The 13,387-nt window shown below is 41.7% G+C and overlaps 1 protein-coding gene across 1 annotated transcript; it reads right to left on the bottom strand.

Annotated features, from left to right (window-relative positions):
- Window positions 1-8,963: 8,963 nt before the first annotated feature.
- Window positions 8,964-12,811, bottom strand: RRAD (RRAD, Ras related glycolysis inhibitor and calcium channel regulator). Its single transcript, XM_054199181.1, has 4 exons — window positions 12,312-12,811; window positions 12,117-12,190; window positions 11,418-11,622; window positions 8,964-9,852 (listed from the first exon to the last, which is right to left on the bottom strand). Exons 1-4 carry the CDS (start codon window positions 12,664-12,666, stop codon window positions 9,575-9,577), a joined length of 912 nt encoding a protein of 303 aa, XP_054055156.1. The 5' UTR covers window positions 12,667-12,811; the 3' UTR covers window positions 8,964-9,574.
- Between the last annotated feature and the right edge of the window lie 576 nt (window positions 12,812-13,387).

Below are 13,387 nucleotides of genomic sequence, written 5' to 3'. Positions count from 1 at the left end.
ATCTATTCAGCTTTTTAAGAATTCAACATCCAAGATGGCAAACAAAGTTTAAAACAAACAAAAAAGAAAGAAAAAAAAGCAAGTTAATTACTGTAGGCAAAGCTTGACATAAGGGAAGAGTGTGCTGTGCTGCACGTCTATAGAATCTTTTATTTTTAAAAATAAAATAATCATACTTCTAATGAGAATACACAGAATTTCACACAGTTAAACTTAGGTCTAAAATGAGTTGTTGTTTCTGCAGGTAAGAGCCAGTAGATGGATAAGAAATTAATGGTTTATTTCCTAGAGTATTCTTATCAAAGAGGAAATAGAGAATTGCTTAAAAAACCACAAACAACGAAACCTTAAATCTAGTTCTCTCTGTGGAAGTTCTATGTCTATGTGACATTAAGTTTATTATTTTAATGATTTCTTAACTGATGAACTGTAAGTGCTGAGAACTTTCCAAAACAGGGTTGAATTTATTAGTAATTAATGTAATCCTTCTTTCTTGCTTTATTAGTGGACACCTGATCTGTCTTGTTTTTGTGGCTCCCAAAATTAAGTAAAACAAATCAGTGGAGGAATTGTTTGGCTTTGGTTTTGATTAGTTTGGAGAACTATCCTGTTCTTGTTCGTGTTTTTGCCACAGTGTGACTGTGGCTCACAGAAATTGCCCAGAAAGTACCCCTGATCCTGCAAACATACCATACATTTTCATGAGATGACATAGACGCTCTCGCAATGCCAAATTCTATTTTTGTTTTCCCTATATATAGCAAGAACACAATTCCAAACCAACAGCCTTTTAAATATTCATTCAATTTTACACATTCAGTGTACCCTGCTGACACTAAGCGTGTGTTAGTGTTCCCAAAACCAGGGCCTAAATCTGCTGACTCTCCAGAAAAAAGCAGGATTTGTCCTGTGATCTTAATAGCATTATTTGCATAAATAGTACCCCGTTGAATAAGCCGGGTGTACATTTAGCAATGAAGGTGCTGTGCCTTCTCTGCCATACAGATAGGGATGGAAATAAGGACTATTGAGAACTACTGGGAATTTCAGCTGGGTTGGTTTTTTTCTGTTCATCCTTGTGGAAATTGTGGAGGATAAGTGAAACAGATTAAAATGCAGTTAGTGTTCTTCATCCATTATTCACCAAGTGACCTTAATAAGCCATTTTCAATGTCATGTAAAATGTTTTAAAGATTTGAATGGGTTTGGCAGCTTTTCCCACAGAAATATGGTTAAATTCAAGGAAAAGTACAGAAAACTGCCTAAATTGTATTGCTTTGGTTAACCAACCTCGGCGAGGATTTATTCCCTGAAATGGAAGGGATTTTGCTGGATTATGTTAGTACCAGGTGGAGTTTTAATTAAACTTCTATCCTGCTGTTGGGAAAGAAAGCTTTACAATCAGTGAATTAAAAATAGCCTTTTCTTTGGGGGGGGATGGGACAGGAGGAAGGGAGGAGGTGATGCTTTGACACTAGGAAGCTTCCCACTGAGAACTGCGTGGAAGAACAACGTCCTGACTGAGCAGCTTAGAGACTTTGCACTCCATCTTCCTCAGGCACCGCTCCTTGCTGCAGTCAGTGATCCCCATGCTGTCATTTCTTCTTGAGGCAGCTCAGAGACAAGAAGTTTGTGCAAGTGATGTTTTTATTCCATCTCTGATTGCCCTCCCTTTCTCTGCTTCAGCCCGAGAGCTCCCGTGTTTGGCTGGAGAGTGTGGGACAGGAACCACTGGCAGCAAGGGGTGATCAAAATGCACACATTGCATCTGGTCCTACAGGTCTTCTCTGGCCCTTTATCCACTCCATCCCCCATTGGCAATTTCAGCAGTGAAGTCAGAGGTGGTTTGCTTCATAAACACTCCAGCTCTTCCCTTCAACGGAAATTCCAAGTTGCATATAGATTTCATTTCAATGCTTTCCTTTTTGCTCAGTCTTTTATATGACTTAGGCAGGTGCCAACAAAGAGTCAGTCTTCCTATGATATCCAAAGTAAAAACTCCTACAAAACTCAATGTAAAACAAATGTCATTTTATAGACATAATTTTGTCTTTGATACTTGCCAATAAACAATGCCATCCAGCATAAAACTGAAAGTTTAGAGTCCCTGAATGCTTCAAAGACTCTTAAAAACAAGCCTACAAAGTGCTGACATTTATCAATGAGGAGAATATTAAAGATCTTTGTCCAGCCGAGAAAGAGCTAAAGTTACCCCCTGGAATATTAATCTGCCTTTACAATATTCACAATGTCTGAACTTCTGTCAAAATTTGTCTGTGGTTTGTTCTTTTGGGCTTGACATCTGCTCGACATCATACTCCTCCAGTGAATACTGTATTAGCAGCTATTTAAGCACAGTCATCCAACAAGAACTGTAAAAACAGAAGAGCAGGCAAAGCACTGGTGGCTGCAGGGCTCCTGGCAAAGGCTGGAGACCTTCCCCGGGGTGGGGGACAGGTGAGAGCGGGACGGGTTTGAAGGGTCACAGCACAAGCCAGCAGCAAAGAGAGAGAAAGTCAACCAACTCCCAGTTTCTCAGATTAATGTGAAAATGCTCCTTAATCCATTTTACTCTTGAAGGGCAGAACATTACTTTGGGCATAAAATAATAAAGACAAATTAGTTACTTATTTACCTTGTAATTAAAAATGAACCAATTACTAACCTAGTCAGGATCTGAAGAATTTAACTAAGAATTTAATTTACAACTCATTTCCTGAAGGCTGAGTATAAAATTGTTCATTAAAAAGCTCTTTAAACTTTTTTGGTTTTGAATATGTTTTCCGAATATAACATGCTGTTTTCTAGAACCCTTGAAACTGATCTATAAAGAGTCGGACTTTCTGCTAATGAAATCTCGGGGAAGGAAGGTGCATTGGTCCATATTTGCATCCTACATCGAGGATTTGGCCATTCAGAGTTTTGCTCTGATGCTTGAATAGCTCAGCTTTTGAATCAATGTTGTGCAGACGTGTGGATACTTTAGTTCTCTAGTATCTTGAAAAAATAAAAGGTGAATAAGAGACAGATCTGTAGGACGCATTATTTGCTTACTCAGTGCTGCTGTCTACTGCTTTATATTTGAGCTTATTTCACTTGTATGCTGTAACTTAGATTTTTAGTTTTATCTTTTGAATTACCGTGTAAGAGAAAAAAAGGAAGAAAAACAGTTCTGTAGGTAATGGCCACATGTAGATGCATTCGTTGTATATTTATCATGCATATGAATTGAGTGTCTTTACTTGCACAAGTGAAGGCTTATTATTGGTAACAATAAAAAAGTAGAGTAAAAGCAGCCTAGTCTTGTAGTTTTGGTTTTGTCTACTTCTTTGCAGTTTATTACAGACAGTGACTTTAGATCTGCTGCAGAGTATCAAGATAAACACAGAAAATACTTATTATTGATAAAGACTAATGGCTTCTGTCCTTTCTTTGTTTCTCTAACCATTTTTTCCTTTTTGAATGTAATGGACTACCACAGTGCTGTGGACTATGAGTTGCAAACCTGGCATAGAAATGTAAATTTGTTGAGTAAGATGTTTTTGTTAGTGTTCTGCAAAATCATGGAAACTTTTCCTTTGCTCATGTCTTTCACCTAACTTGTTTTCCTTGAGATCTCATGTGTCAGACTTCTAAGAAGATTTTCCATATGGGACTGGGTAGGAAGGATAGAGATCCAAGAACTCTATGAATCATAGAGTCTGCCCTTCACAGGGCAGAAGTTCATTCACAACAATGCTCTATAGATGAAAAGATTTCCATTGAAAAAACGACAATAGGGTAAAAATGAGAGGCGACTGTCAGATTGCATAAGTTTTTCTTTTTTCTCCATGGTCAGATTAGCTAAAAATCTTCCATTCCCTTTTTCTTTGCAAATCAACAGTCCCCCTGACATTCAAGGAGAGAGTAATTTAATTTGCTGTGCTGTCTTAATCAGGGACTTACGAGCAGCAAAATCTGGCATTTTTATCTAGACTCTATTATGTAAAGCAATGAGCTGGGGGACCAGGTTCACGTTACAGCTGTTGACAGCTAATGTTTTTCAGTAAGTCATGCAGCAGCAGAGCAGTGCCACGTTCCCGTTCCCAGCGTACTGCTGAGGCACAGCTGCAAGAGTGACAATGTGTAACAATGGAGGTTGAGAAGATAAAATTGAAGTTGACATGAAAAGCGTGTGACAAAGAAGCCCTACAACTGAGATACCCATAGCTGAAAAATCTGTGAGAAAGTTGTTCGGCACCTGGCTGGTACCCAAAAAGAGTGACATGATTCTTTTCATTGAAGAAGGTTGGTGAACACTCCTCAATAAATTCCAATGGCAGGCCTGTAATGAAGCGGAGCTGATGCAAATTGGCACGGTTTTAAAATTCACCATATGGCCTAGTTCAGTTAGGACGTATTTCTGTTGCTTCATGCTTTTTGCATCCTTGATCTGCAAGAGTAATAAATAGGGCATGATCTCTTGCAGTTACCATTGCAGTGTCAAATGCATTAAACTGTTGTGGCCTGAATACCTGCAATGAGATACCTGAATACCTGCAATGAGAAATGCAAAGATTGTTCTTGCTGAGCAGTCCAAAATCAACCAATGCTCCTGACTTTATAGTGAGTTCAACAAGCTTTGTAGCCAGCCAAGAAACATGCAACAAAAGTGGAGCATTTTCAACATTAGTCACGTCCAATTCTATTTACAGCTTTTCTAGATCATCACTTCATCTAAAAATGTGTGGGAACCCAGCCTGAGCATGGAAGTGATGTGCTCATTTTGACCTAGCCAGCTTAATTAACGTGGCTGTATTTCCTACTACCTGGAGCTCCTGAAAGCTCTTTGTTAAGCACAATGCATTACAAAAATCCAATTTTGACGTGACAAAAGTTATTGTTGTTCTGCCAAGTCATCTACTGAACTGAAAACTGTCGTTCCCGAAGTAAGGGTCACAACCTTCAGTGGGACTGCAAGCCTAACAGTAGTGTAATTATTTATGCCAGTGTAATGAGGCTGATGAAAGTGGGACTTACTGCCAGAAACAAGCTGAGGAGATTTTTATGCATCTGACTAGACTATTCCGAGCAGGAGCACTTGCTCTCCAAATCCTGTCCTTTCTCCAGCCCTTGTTTCACACCTTGGAGAAGCTTTTTTTAGGGGGAGGGGGGAAATGAATATCTTCAGATGTATTCTATTTATCTCAGTTTCTGACCAAATTTTCTGAACTAAATTTTAGTTCAGAGTAGTGTTTTCTTCAGCTGCCATTATAAATATGGGAAGTATTAGAAAAAAATCTGTAGAGTCCTAATTGGTTTCCAATGATTCATTTAGACAATGATTCATTCAGACAGCACATTTAGAAACAGGAAGAAAAGGGGCAATAGGAAGAGCAAGAGAGAAGAGAGTCTTTAGGACATACACTGCCCATTTTTCTCAGCTGCCAGAACAATTTTGTGGTACAAAATTAATATTATTTTGTTGATGAAGAACTTGGTGTTGAAGTATATTTCTTAGCCTGCTTCCTGCCTTCTAGTGCTAGAATCCTTAGTACCTTTTTAAGTTAAACGATGTTGCTTGCCCTTGGATCCTGAACAGTGGGCTAGAGAAACATCATTTAGAGATAAGCAATGGGCCTTTTTTCTCTCTTTTTATCTTTTACTTCTCTGTTCAACATCCATGTCTCGGAGCACAAGGACAGTTGACATAATTTACTATTTCAATTTTTAGAAATTAATAACTTCAATAGTATTGGAGTTCAAATGTTCCTGTATGTAAAAAGGGAGTCAGAATGTCAAATGTGGTAAATTATAAACTAAATGGGGGTCCTGGAATGCACAGCCCTCAGCTTTGACTGCAGATTCAGTGAGGTCTCTGTGATGCATGTGCAGTAAAGCCTCTACATTGCCTCTGAATAAAATGAAGAGTACTAAAGCAAATTTCAGCATAAGTATTACCCTACTTATCGTAGACTACCTCTTAGCAGTCTTTTATCATACACTGGATTCTTAATCACTGTCAAGTCACTATACTTTCCTTTTTAGTAACGAACAGTGAAGTTATGCAATGTTACTATGTAGATCAAGCCCTGTTTTTTCTAGTCCTATTTTGAAAAACTACATCTGAGTAAAACTACATTTTTGGTGATGCTAAATCTTCCCCCAGCAGTTAACATTTCGTCTATATTTATGTGACATGACTTTACGCTTTGTGGGTTTGGCAGATGGAGGAACGATTTTCTTCACATTTTTCATATGGTGAAGAATTTACAGGAGCTGGTTTAGCAACAGCAAGCAGAGGAGGCTTTGATTTGTTTACCTAACATATGTGTCACATGTAAAAGGCAATGTCCTTCCACTGTAGTTGCTGATAACTAGCTGTTCCAAATGGATTTGTGCCAACGCAAAATCCACCACCACAATTAGCAGTAATAGGAACTTCAGCTGGCAGCAGCAGCAAAGGCAGTAAAGATTAAACGACTCTGTGAACTGTCCCTCCAAATTAAAACTGAGGTACATTGGCAAAAAATAAGAAATCTCACACCACCATTACCCCTTACACTCTGTTCTACTCTGGTAATAACTAGAGAAAATACTGCTGTCTGGGACCCACTACTTCTTACATGACATAGATTCACCTCATTAATGACAAGAATCTGAGTATCCATACAAATAAATCAGCTCAAATTACAAAAACCTATAGATGAATTTCAAATGCTTGAGGATACAAATAACCTTTTGAAGACGGTTGATTTTTAGAGGCATTTGTCAGTTAGGTGCCTGTTACTGACTTGTAGCTGGTGTTGCACATGTTCTTCCAAAACGTCTGCTTGGAAATTCCACAAAATGACATCCAAGAAATTAAATTTTTTCTGGGTAGAAAATCTTCCAGGAGCTAAAAAATATCCGCAAAATAGTACTCATGGTAATACTTCTATAGCATAGAAAATTATATTGGTCTAGAGCAGGTTATTATCAGAGCTGCAGTAACAACAAACCCTCCCTCTTTTCGTGAACCATGGCTGAATTATGCTAATCCCTGTACAAACAAATGAATGAAAAAATCAGTATAATGGGGATTTTAATAAGTATTTTATTGTACAATATTAACTGATACAATACATTATAGATAAGCGCAAGTTTCTTTAGAGTCATTCACAATTGACTGTTTCACAGTGTCCAATATGACATACTTTCAAAATACAAATGATTTTCCACAGTTTAAATGAAAGTCTGGCAATGTGCTAGAGCACCTCAGAAATATTTTCCACTTTGGAGTTGTCCAAACCTAACCTTTGAATTTATGAACACAGCAAAACCTCTGATTTGTAGGTCAGTGTACAAAAAGCACAGCTGTTAACCATGACCTTGAAGAGGCTTTGCAGCTGCAGTCGCGTTGCAGCACTAAGAGCGACACTTCTCGCTAACGTTTTGCACTTTGTGAAATGCCGTATCTAAAACTCTGGGTTTGCATCCCATGCCTGGTATTTATTATGGACAGAATTAAATCTCCCAAGCTAATTAAACACGTCAAGTCCTCTCCTGGTTGTTCTGAAAGCACAAGGCAAGCAAAAGACAGAAGCTTTGCAAAGGTACAGGGAACATCATGTAGCTTTGTCGGTAACTTTAACATGTGCACAAATAGGTATGTGTCCAATTTATGCACGTGAATCTGGGCACTCTTGCTATAGAGTTTGCAGGACTAAAGCAATTGCTTTGGTGTTGACAGTTAAAAGCTTCCATGTAAATAGATGCCTGGTGCCACACTCTGACAGCAGTTAGACGTTCCAGTGATAATAGTTTGCCAGGAAGCAAGGCTAGTGAAAAGATGCCAAATCCAATTAAAATGTATAATCAGGTAAATGTGAGTTTTGGCAGCAGGACAGAATTATTTGCTTTAGACTTCAGTCAGGACAAAAAGTAAAGACCTCTTTTAATAAGAAATGTGACCCGTTATTAGCAACATATGCTAAACTGTGCATCTAACCAGTTAGGTCCACCAGCAGCACATTGAGAGATGCTAATTCTACAGAGCATTACCTATGCAAATCAGATACCATATTTGTGAGTGCCCAAGCACTGGGCTAACCCAAAGGAGAGCTCAATCTAACGTGCAATTCACCTGCTGCGTGGGAAAGGACGGACAAACAGGGCTCCCAGGCAGCTGGAACAATCTCCCTAAAGAACTGGGCTCAGGCAGGGAGAGCAGAAAGAGATGGAAGAGCATATGTCTTATGTTTATGGATTAATCTAGAGAATGTACCCCATGAAGAGGAAGTTATAAAGCAAATGCAGTGAGTCCAAGTTTTTCACTGAGACATGATTGCTTTTTAACTTAATGAATAGCAAATAGGGAAAAATCATGGAAACACATTAGTTACAACACAGTAAAATGAACTTGAAAACTTCAACAGCACTGAAGGCTACAATTCTTTCACAGGGCCTTGCCAGTCTGCTTTGAACTTCTTGAAACTAGTGGAAGGTATCTACAGACTTGTAAGTAGATTAGAAAGATACTGCTCCCAGAAAAGAAAAAAGCAAAACAAACCCAAACCCTCACATTTGCTTAGTGGCTACACAAGACCTTCAAGGCAGGAGAGGACTTAAAAAGTAGAACATTGCAGGCTTCAGTTTATTGGTATAGATTCAAGACATCTGTCTAACTAAAGGCATTACGTAGAGGTCTGTTTTGGCCAGTGCCAACAGAAGAATCAGGTTGAAGGTGAACAATCATATGAGGGGTCAAGGCACCTCCTCCCCCTATGAGCTGTTGGAGTAGACTGTTCATAAAAGCAGGGTTTACTTCTTAAAGAAACTGTCTACTAAAGAAAGAGACACAGAGTAGTCCTGATTCATCTTGTTCCAGAACTTTATCAGATGTAAATCTGCATAGGGTATGTATAACATTTTATACAGTGAAAAAAGGTCAGTATAAAAATACCGTGCTCTCACTCTTTGTCCATACTATGAGAAAAGCACAGTTTATTATAACAGGAAATAATACTTTATTATAAAATCTGCATGTAAACAAGTAACAAATTAATTGAATAACAGTTAATGGAAGTGCAAATTAACTTCATAAAATGGTATCTGTTCTGTATTTAACTATATATATATAATTTGTTTTCTCCCATTCTAATGTGGTTCTACTTCCCCCCCCCATTAAAGGTTAAAAAGATTTATCATTGCTTGCTTTATACTAAAAAGAGTGTACGAGCCTGCGTACAAGTTTAAGTTTTGCTCTGCAAACAAGACAAGTCTATGGTGATACTTATCATCATCCTTTCTTATCTTTGCATCTCTGGTATCCACAGGACAAGAGGATATATAACATATGTACACAGTGAAAGTGTGGGCATGTCAAGCCACTTATTTAAAGTTAGTTCATTTACTTGCACACATTGAAACTTAAACCATTTATCAATGACGCAGACAGTAGTATAACTTCTGGACTTGCTTGTGCACCTTAAGGCATTAATGAGAGTCTCAATTGATAAGTCATTCTTGTTATCACCATGAGGATCATCCAGGCATTTCTCTTAACAGTGCTTGTTCATCACCCACGTGCAACATCTGGCCTTGCTGAAAGCTTCTAAAGCACAGATAAGTCATGGCAAGACTTTGATTTTGCTTTGAAAGCCATCTTCTTATTGTTCTTTGCCACAATTCTCCCAAGGAATCGCTTTGCCTTTTTGCCAATGCTTTCTCTTCTTTTTGTGTTGGCCATTCTCCTAGCATTGTCTTCTTTACTGTCTTTGCGAAGTCTAATTTGCCGAACAATACCTTCAAACAGGTCCTTGACATTATGATGAAGAGCAGCTGAGGTCTCAATGAATTTGCAGTCAAACACAACGGCACAGGCCCGTCCCTCTGGATGGAAAGAGAAAAAGGGAGATGAGTGGAGATGGACATTTTCTCTTCATATATACTGGCAGAATAACAAAACAAAAGATGACTTTAAGTAAGGAAAATGCCCTCGGTACCACAAAAGAGCTTTACTATGTGGTAGGAAAGTGCAAATCTGCACTCATGGTTTTGCTCACTTACTTTTCTTGGATTTGTTGTGGTATGGTCAGAAATCTCATTTGACCAACAGTACTGAATATAAGGCAACAATATTGCTATAGGCAGCCAGACCATCCCAGCACTGTTTAAGAGCTGAAGCTAATCTAGGAGAGGCACTTGGCTGCATGCTCCCTGTTTGATAGGAATCGGTGGGAGGTACAGAAATAAATAGTTTTTACTTCTTCTGGAAATTGTTTAGCAATTATGCACCTCTGCCTTGCTGTAACGAGTGAGAGTTTTCCACACTAGTTACAAATGAAGCGGATACAGTCTCCAAGGTCAAGTCATTGACTAGGTGACAAGAGGTCATCAAGTTGTACACCAGTGGATTTGACTAGGACTGCATTCAAAATGCAAGATGCTCAATGTTCCAGACATAAGCATGGAACTCTGGAACATTGCTGCAGTGCAAATTTCCATGTTCATCTTGTGGTAAATAATGGCAAAGTTGTAAGCCTGAGCAAAGTACTGATGTCACCACTAGGACATGTCACCCATGACTATACAATAATATAGGCATGTCCATTTTCATACAGTGGTTCTGAAATTATTGGCTGTCATCCACCAGCCTGAAAGAAGTGATAACCTTCTGATGAACTCCAGTCAATTCCCTGTGCAGGCTTTTACCACAGGGAACACGGCAAAACCAGAGTGCAAGAGATGGTTCTTCATCATAAAGGTACTAATACTTCAGGGTACTCTTCCCAGTAAAAAACACAAACCAAAACCACCAAGTGTTTTAATAAGTGACTTAATATTCTGTTATTGGCAGTGGTTACTGTGCTCTAGTTACCAAAATGCTAGCTGGAACTAGCTGAGAAAATTCTCACTGATCACAACTGCAGAACATACACTAAAAGACCTTAAGTTGTGTAAGCCTGGTGCCACCAGCTCAGCTTGGATGTGATGGAATCGCTTCCAGAAGAAGGATTGTACAGGCTGTATGGGACTGCCCTTTTCAAAGGCTGCCTGGGTTCTATGACATGGCACTCCTGTCCCTTAAAAAGCATAGCTCCAGCTAGCAAATCTTGATATTAGCAAGTGCCGCTGCACATATACCAGTAAACCCTTTCAGTTAATACTGACCAAAAATGAATCCCATGCTAAAGCTGCAGCTCTGAAGCATTTTTTCTTTTGTACTGCAGTTTAGAGCATTGCTGTGAGCAAACACAAGTCTCCCTCCACCCCCATCTCCACTCGTTCTAGTGGTACCAAGTCCCTCAGCATGAGCCAGCTGGCTTGATTTCTCTGGTGTGCCTAAAATCATACCTTTTTCTACATCAAAACCAGACCATTTCTATTGACCACGAGCCTCCATACCATTTGCTACTAATTTAGACATGACTGTATAAATGAATAGTGTCTCTTACCATCAACTGAGACTTCCCGGGACCTGACCAGGTCGCTTTTATTGCCCACAAGAATAATGGGAATGTCTTCTGTTTGCCTTGCTCTTCTTAGCTGGATTCTTAGCTCAGAGGCCTTTTCAAAACTAACTTTGTCTGTCACTGAATATACAATAATATAGGCATCTCCCATTTTCATACAGTGGTTCTGAAGCCATTGGCTGTCATCCTGAAAAAAAGAGACAAGAGAGATTTATTGCACTGAAAAAAATCTATTCAACACTGCCTGATTAATGATTCAATTATCGTAAGCACCTTAAAGGTATTTTTCTTGGCTTTATTATAGAGTAAAAGTAAACCAACTTCACTTTTTTTATTTTGTTACAAAAAATTACAAAACAAAATTCTCTTGTTTACAGAAATAATACCATGTCTGCACTGATCAGACTGAATTTTACAGTAATACCCTGGGCTGCTCATGGAAGCTGCCGCTTATTCAAAGCGTGAAGGGATTCACGCTCCAGCCCTGTTCAGGCTTTTTAGTTGCCTGCCTAGCTACAAGAAATTACTTTTGAGAGAGAACGAAAGCAGTACGAATTCTCATTTTTTACTGTTACCGATGTGATCAAAGGATTAGGCACACATAACTGTTCCCTTTCCACTTTTTTTGCGCAAATCCCTGACAAAGCCATAAAAGAAATAATATCTTAAATGTGTAGGTACCTGCTCCCATATATCGAACACCACCAGAGAGGCTTCTTCTCCGTCAACTACAATTGACCTGTCGTACGTATTTCCTGCGGGAAAGCGCAGAAAACAGCGGTTACTCCTCTCCGTTCCCTGGGAGGTGGCGGCGGCCGGGGGTGCCCGGGACCCCGCCGCCCCCCCGCCCCCGCCGGGTCCGCCCCGCGTCCTCACCGGCCTCCTCCGCCTCCGCGCCGTCCTCCACCCCGCCGAAGATGCGGGCCAGGCTGGTCTTGCCCACGCCGTGCTCGCCCAGCAGGATCACCTTGTAGAGATGCCCATCGGAGTCGCTGCCCGAGGAGATGACCGAGTCCGAGGAGTCGGAGGCCCAGCTCTCCCGGTGCTCCTGGCCGGGGCTGTAGGAGGTGCAGCGCACCAGGCCGGAGAGCTCGCCCTGCGGCAGGGCGGCCCGCAGGTCCCGCTCGTCCACCGGCATGCTGCGCCGGTGCAGGTGCTGGTGCGCGGAGAAGGGCATGCTGCCGCGCCGCTTGTCCAGGCAGCGCAGCTTGTCGCCGCGGTTCAGAGTCATGGGGCTGCCGGGCTGCGGGCAGAGAGGAGCCGTCAGCGCCCGCCGCTCTGCAGCGCTTACCTCGGGCGCTCCGCCGAGGGAAGGAAGCCGAGAGGGATTCCCCGCCGTGCCGGTAACCGCCCGCACCGCTGCCGGGGCTCCCCCACCGAGGGCTGCTGCCGCCACCCGGCTCCGCGCAGCCTTTTATGGCTCCGCCGGCCCGGCCCGGCCCGCCCCGCCGTGACGCGCGGCCGTGGGCAGCGCCTCCGCCCACGCCGCTACCGATCCGCTCGGCTCGGCTCGGCTCGGCTCGGCTCGGCTCGGCTCGGCTCGGCTCGGCTCGGCGCGGAGCGCGGCCGTGGGCAGCCGGCGGGGAGCGGTTGTGCTGCGCCACGGCTCTGCTCCGGCCCGACCCGGCGTGTTCACTTTCCTGACGCTCCCCCGGCGTTGCCCAGAGGAGCTGGGGATGTTAATTAAACATCCCCATCCCCGGAGGTGTTCAAGGCCAAGCTGGACGGGGCTTGGAGCAACCTGGTCTAGTGGGAAGTGTCCCTGCCCAGGGCAGGGGGATGGAACTAGGTGGCCTTTAAAGTCCCTTCCAACCCAAACCATTCTATGATTCTCTGACTTGCTGTGTATGTCGCTGTTTTCCACTTGCAGCCTGGCACGTGTTGTACGCAGATAGGTTTCCTAGGCTCTATGTCATTGTCCAGGAGTTTAGGCAGAGTCCTGGTGTCTACAG

Source organism: Rissa tridactyla, chromosome 4 (genome assembly GCF_028500815.1).
Source record: "Rissa tridactyla isolate bRisTri1 chromosome 4, bRisTri1.patW.cur.20221130, whole genome shotgun sequence".
Classification (NCBI taxonomy): Eukaryota; Metazoa; Chordata; class Aves; order Charadriiformes; family Laridae; genus Rissa; species Rissa tridactyla.
The sequence above is the reverse complement of the archived record's forward strand: the minus strand, read 5'-3'. Positions and strand labels throughout refer to the sequence as shown.

What these genes read in the sequence shown, in the direction of transcription:
- RRAD (XM_054199181.1), bottom strand. Translation starts at nt 12,666, where the DNA reads ATGACTCTGAACCGCGGCGACAAGCTGCGCTGCCTGGACAAGCGGCGC. An exon ending in TGTTCGATATATGGGAGCAG is followed by an intron (nt 11,623 to 12,116) that starts GTACCTACACAT and finishes TCTTTTTTTCAG; the next exon opens with GATGACAGCCAATGGCTTCA. An exon ending in CCGGGAAGTCTCAGTTGATG is followed by an intron (nt 9,853 to 11,417) that starts GTAAGAGACACT and finishes CTTTCCATCCAG; the next exon opens with AGGGACGGGCCTGTGCCGTT.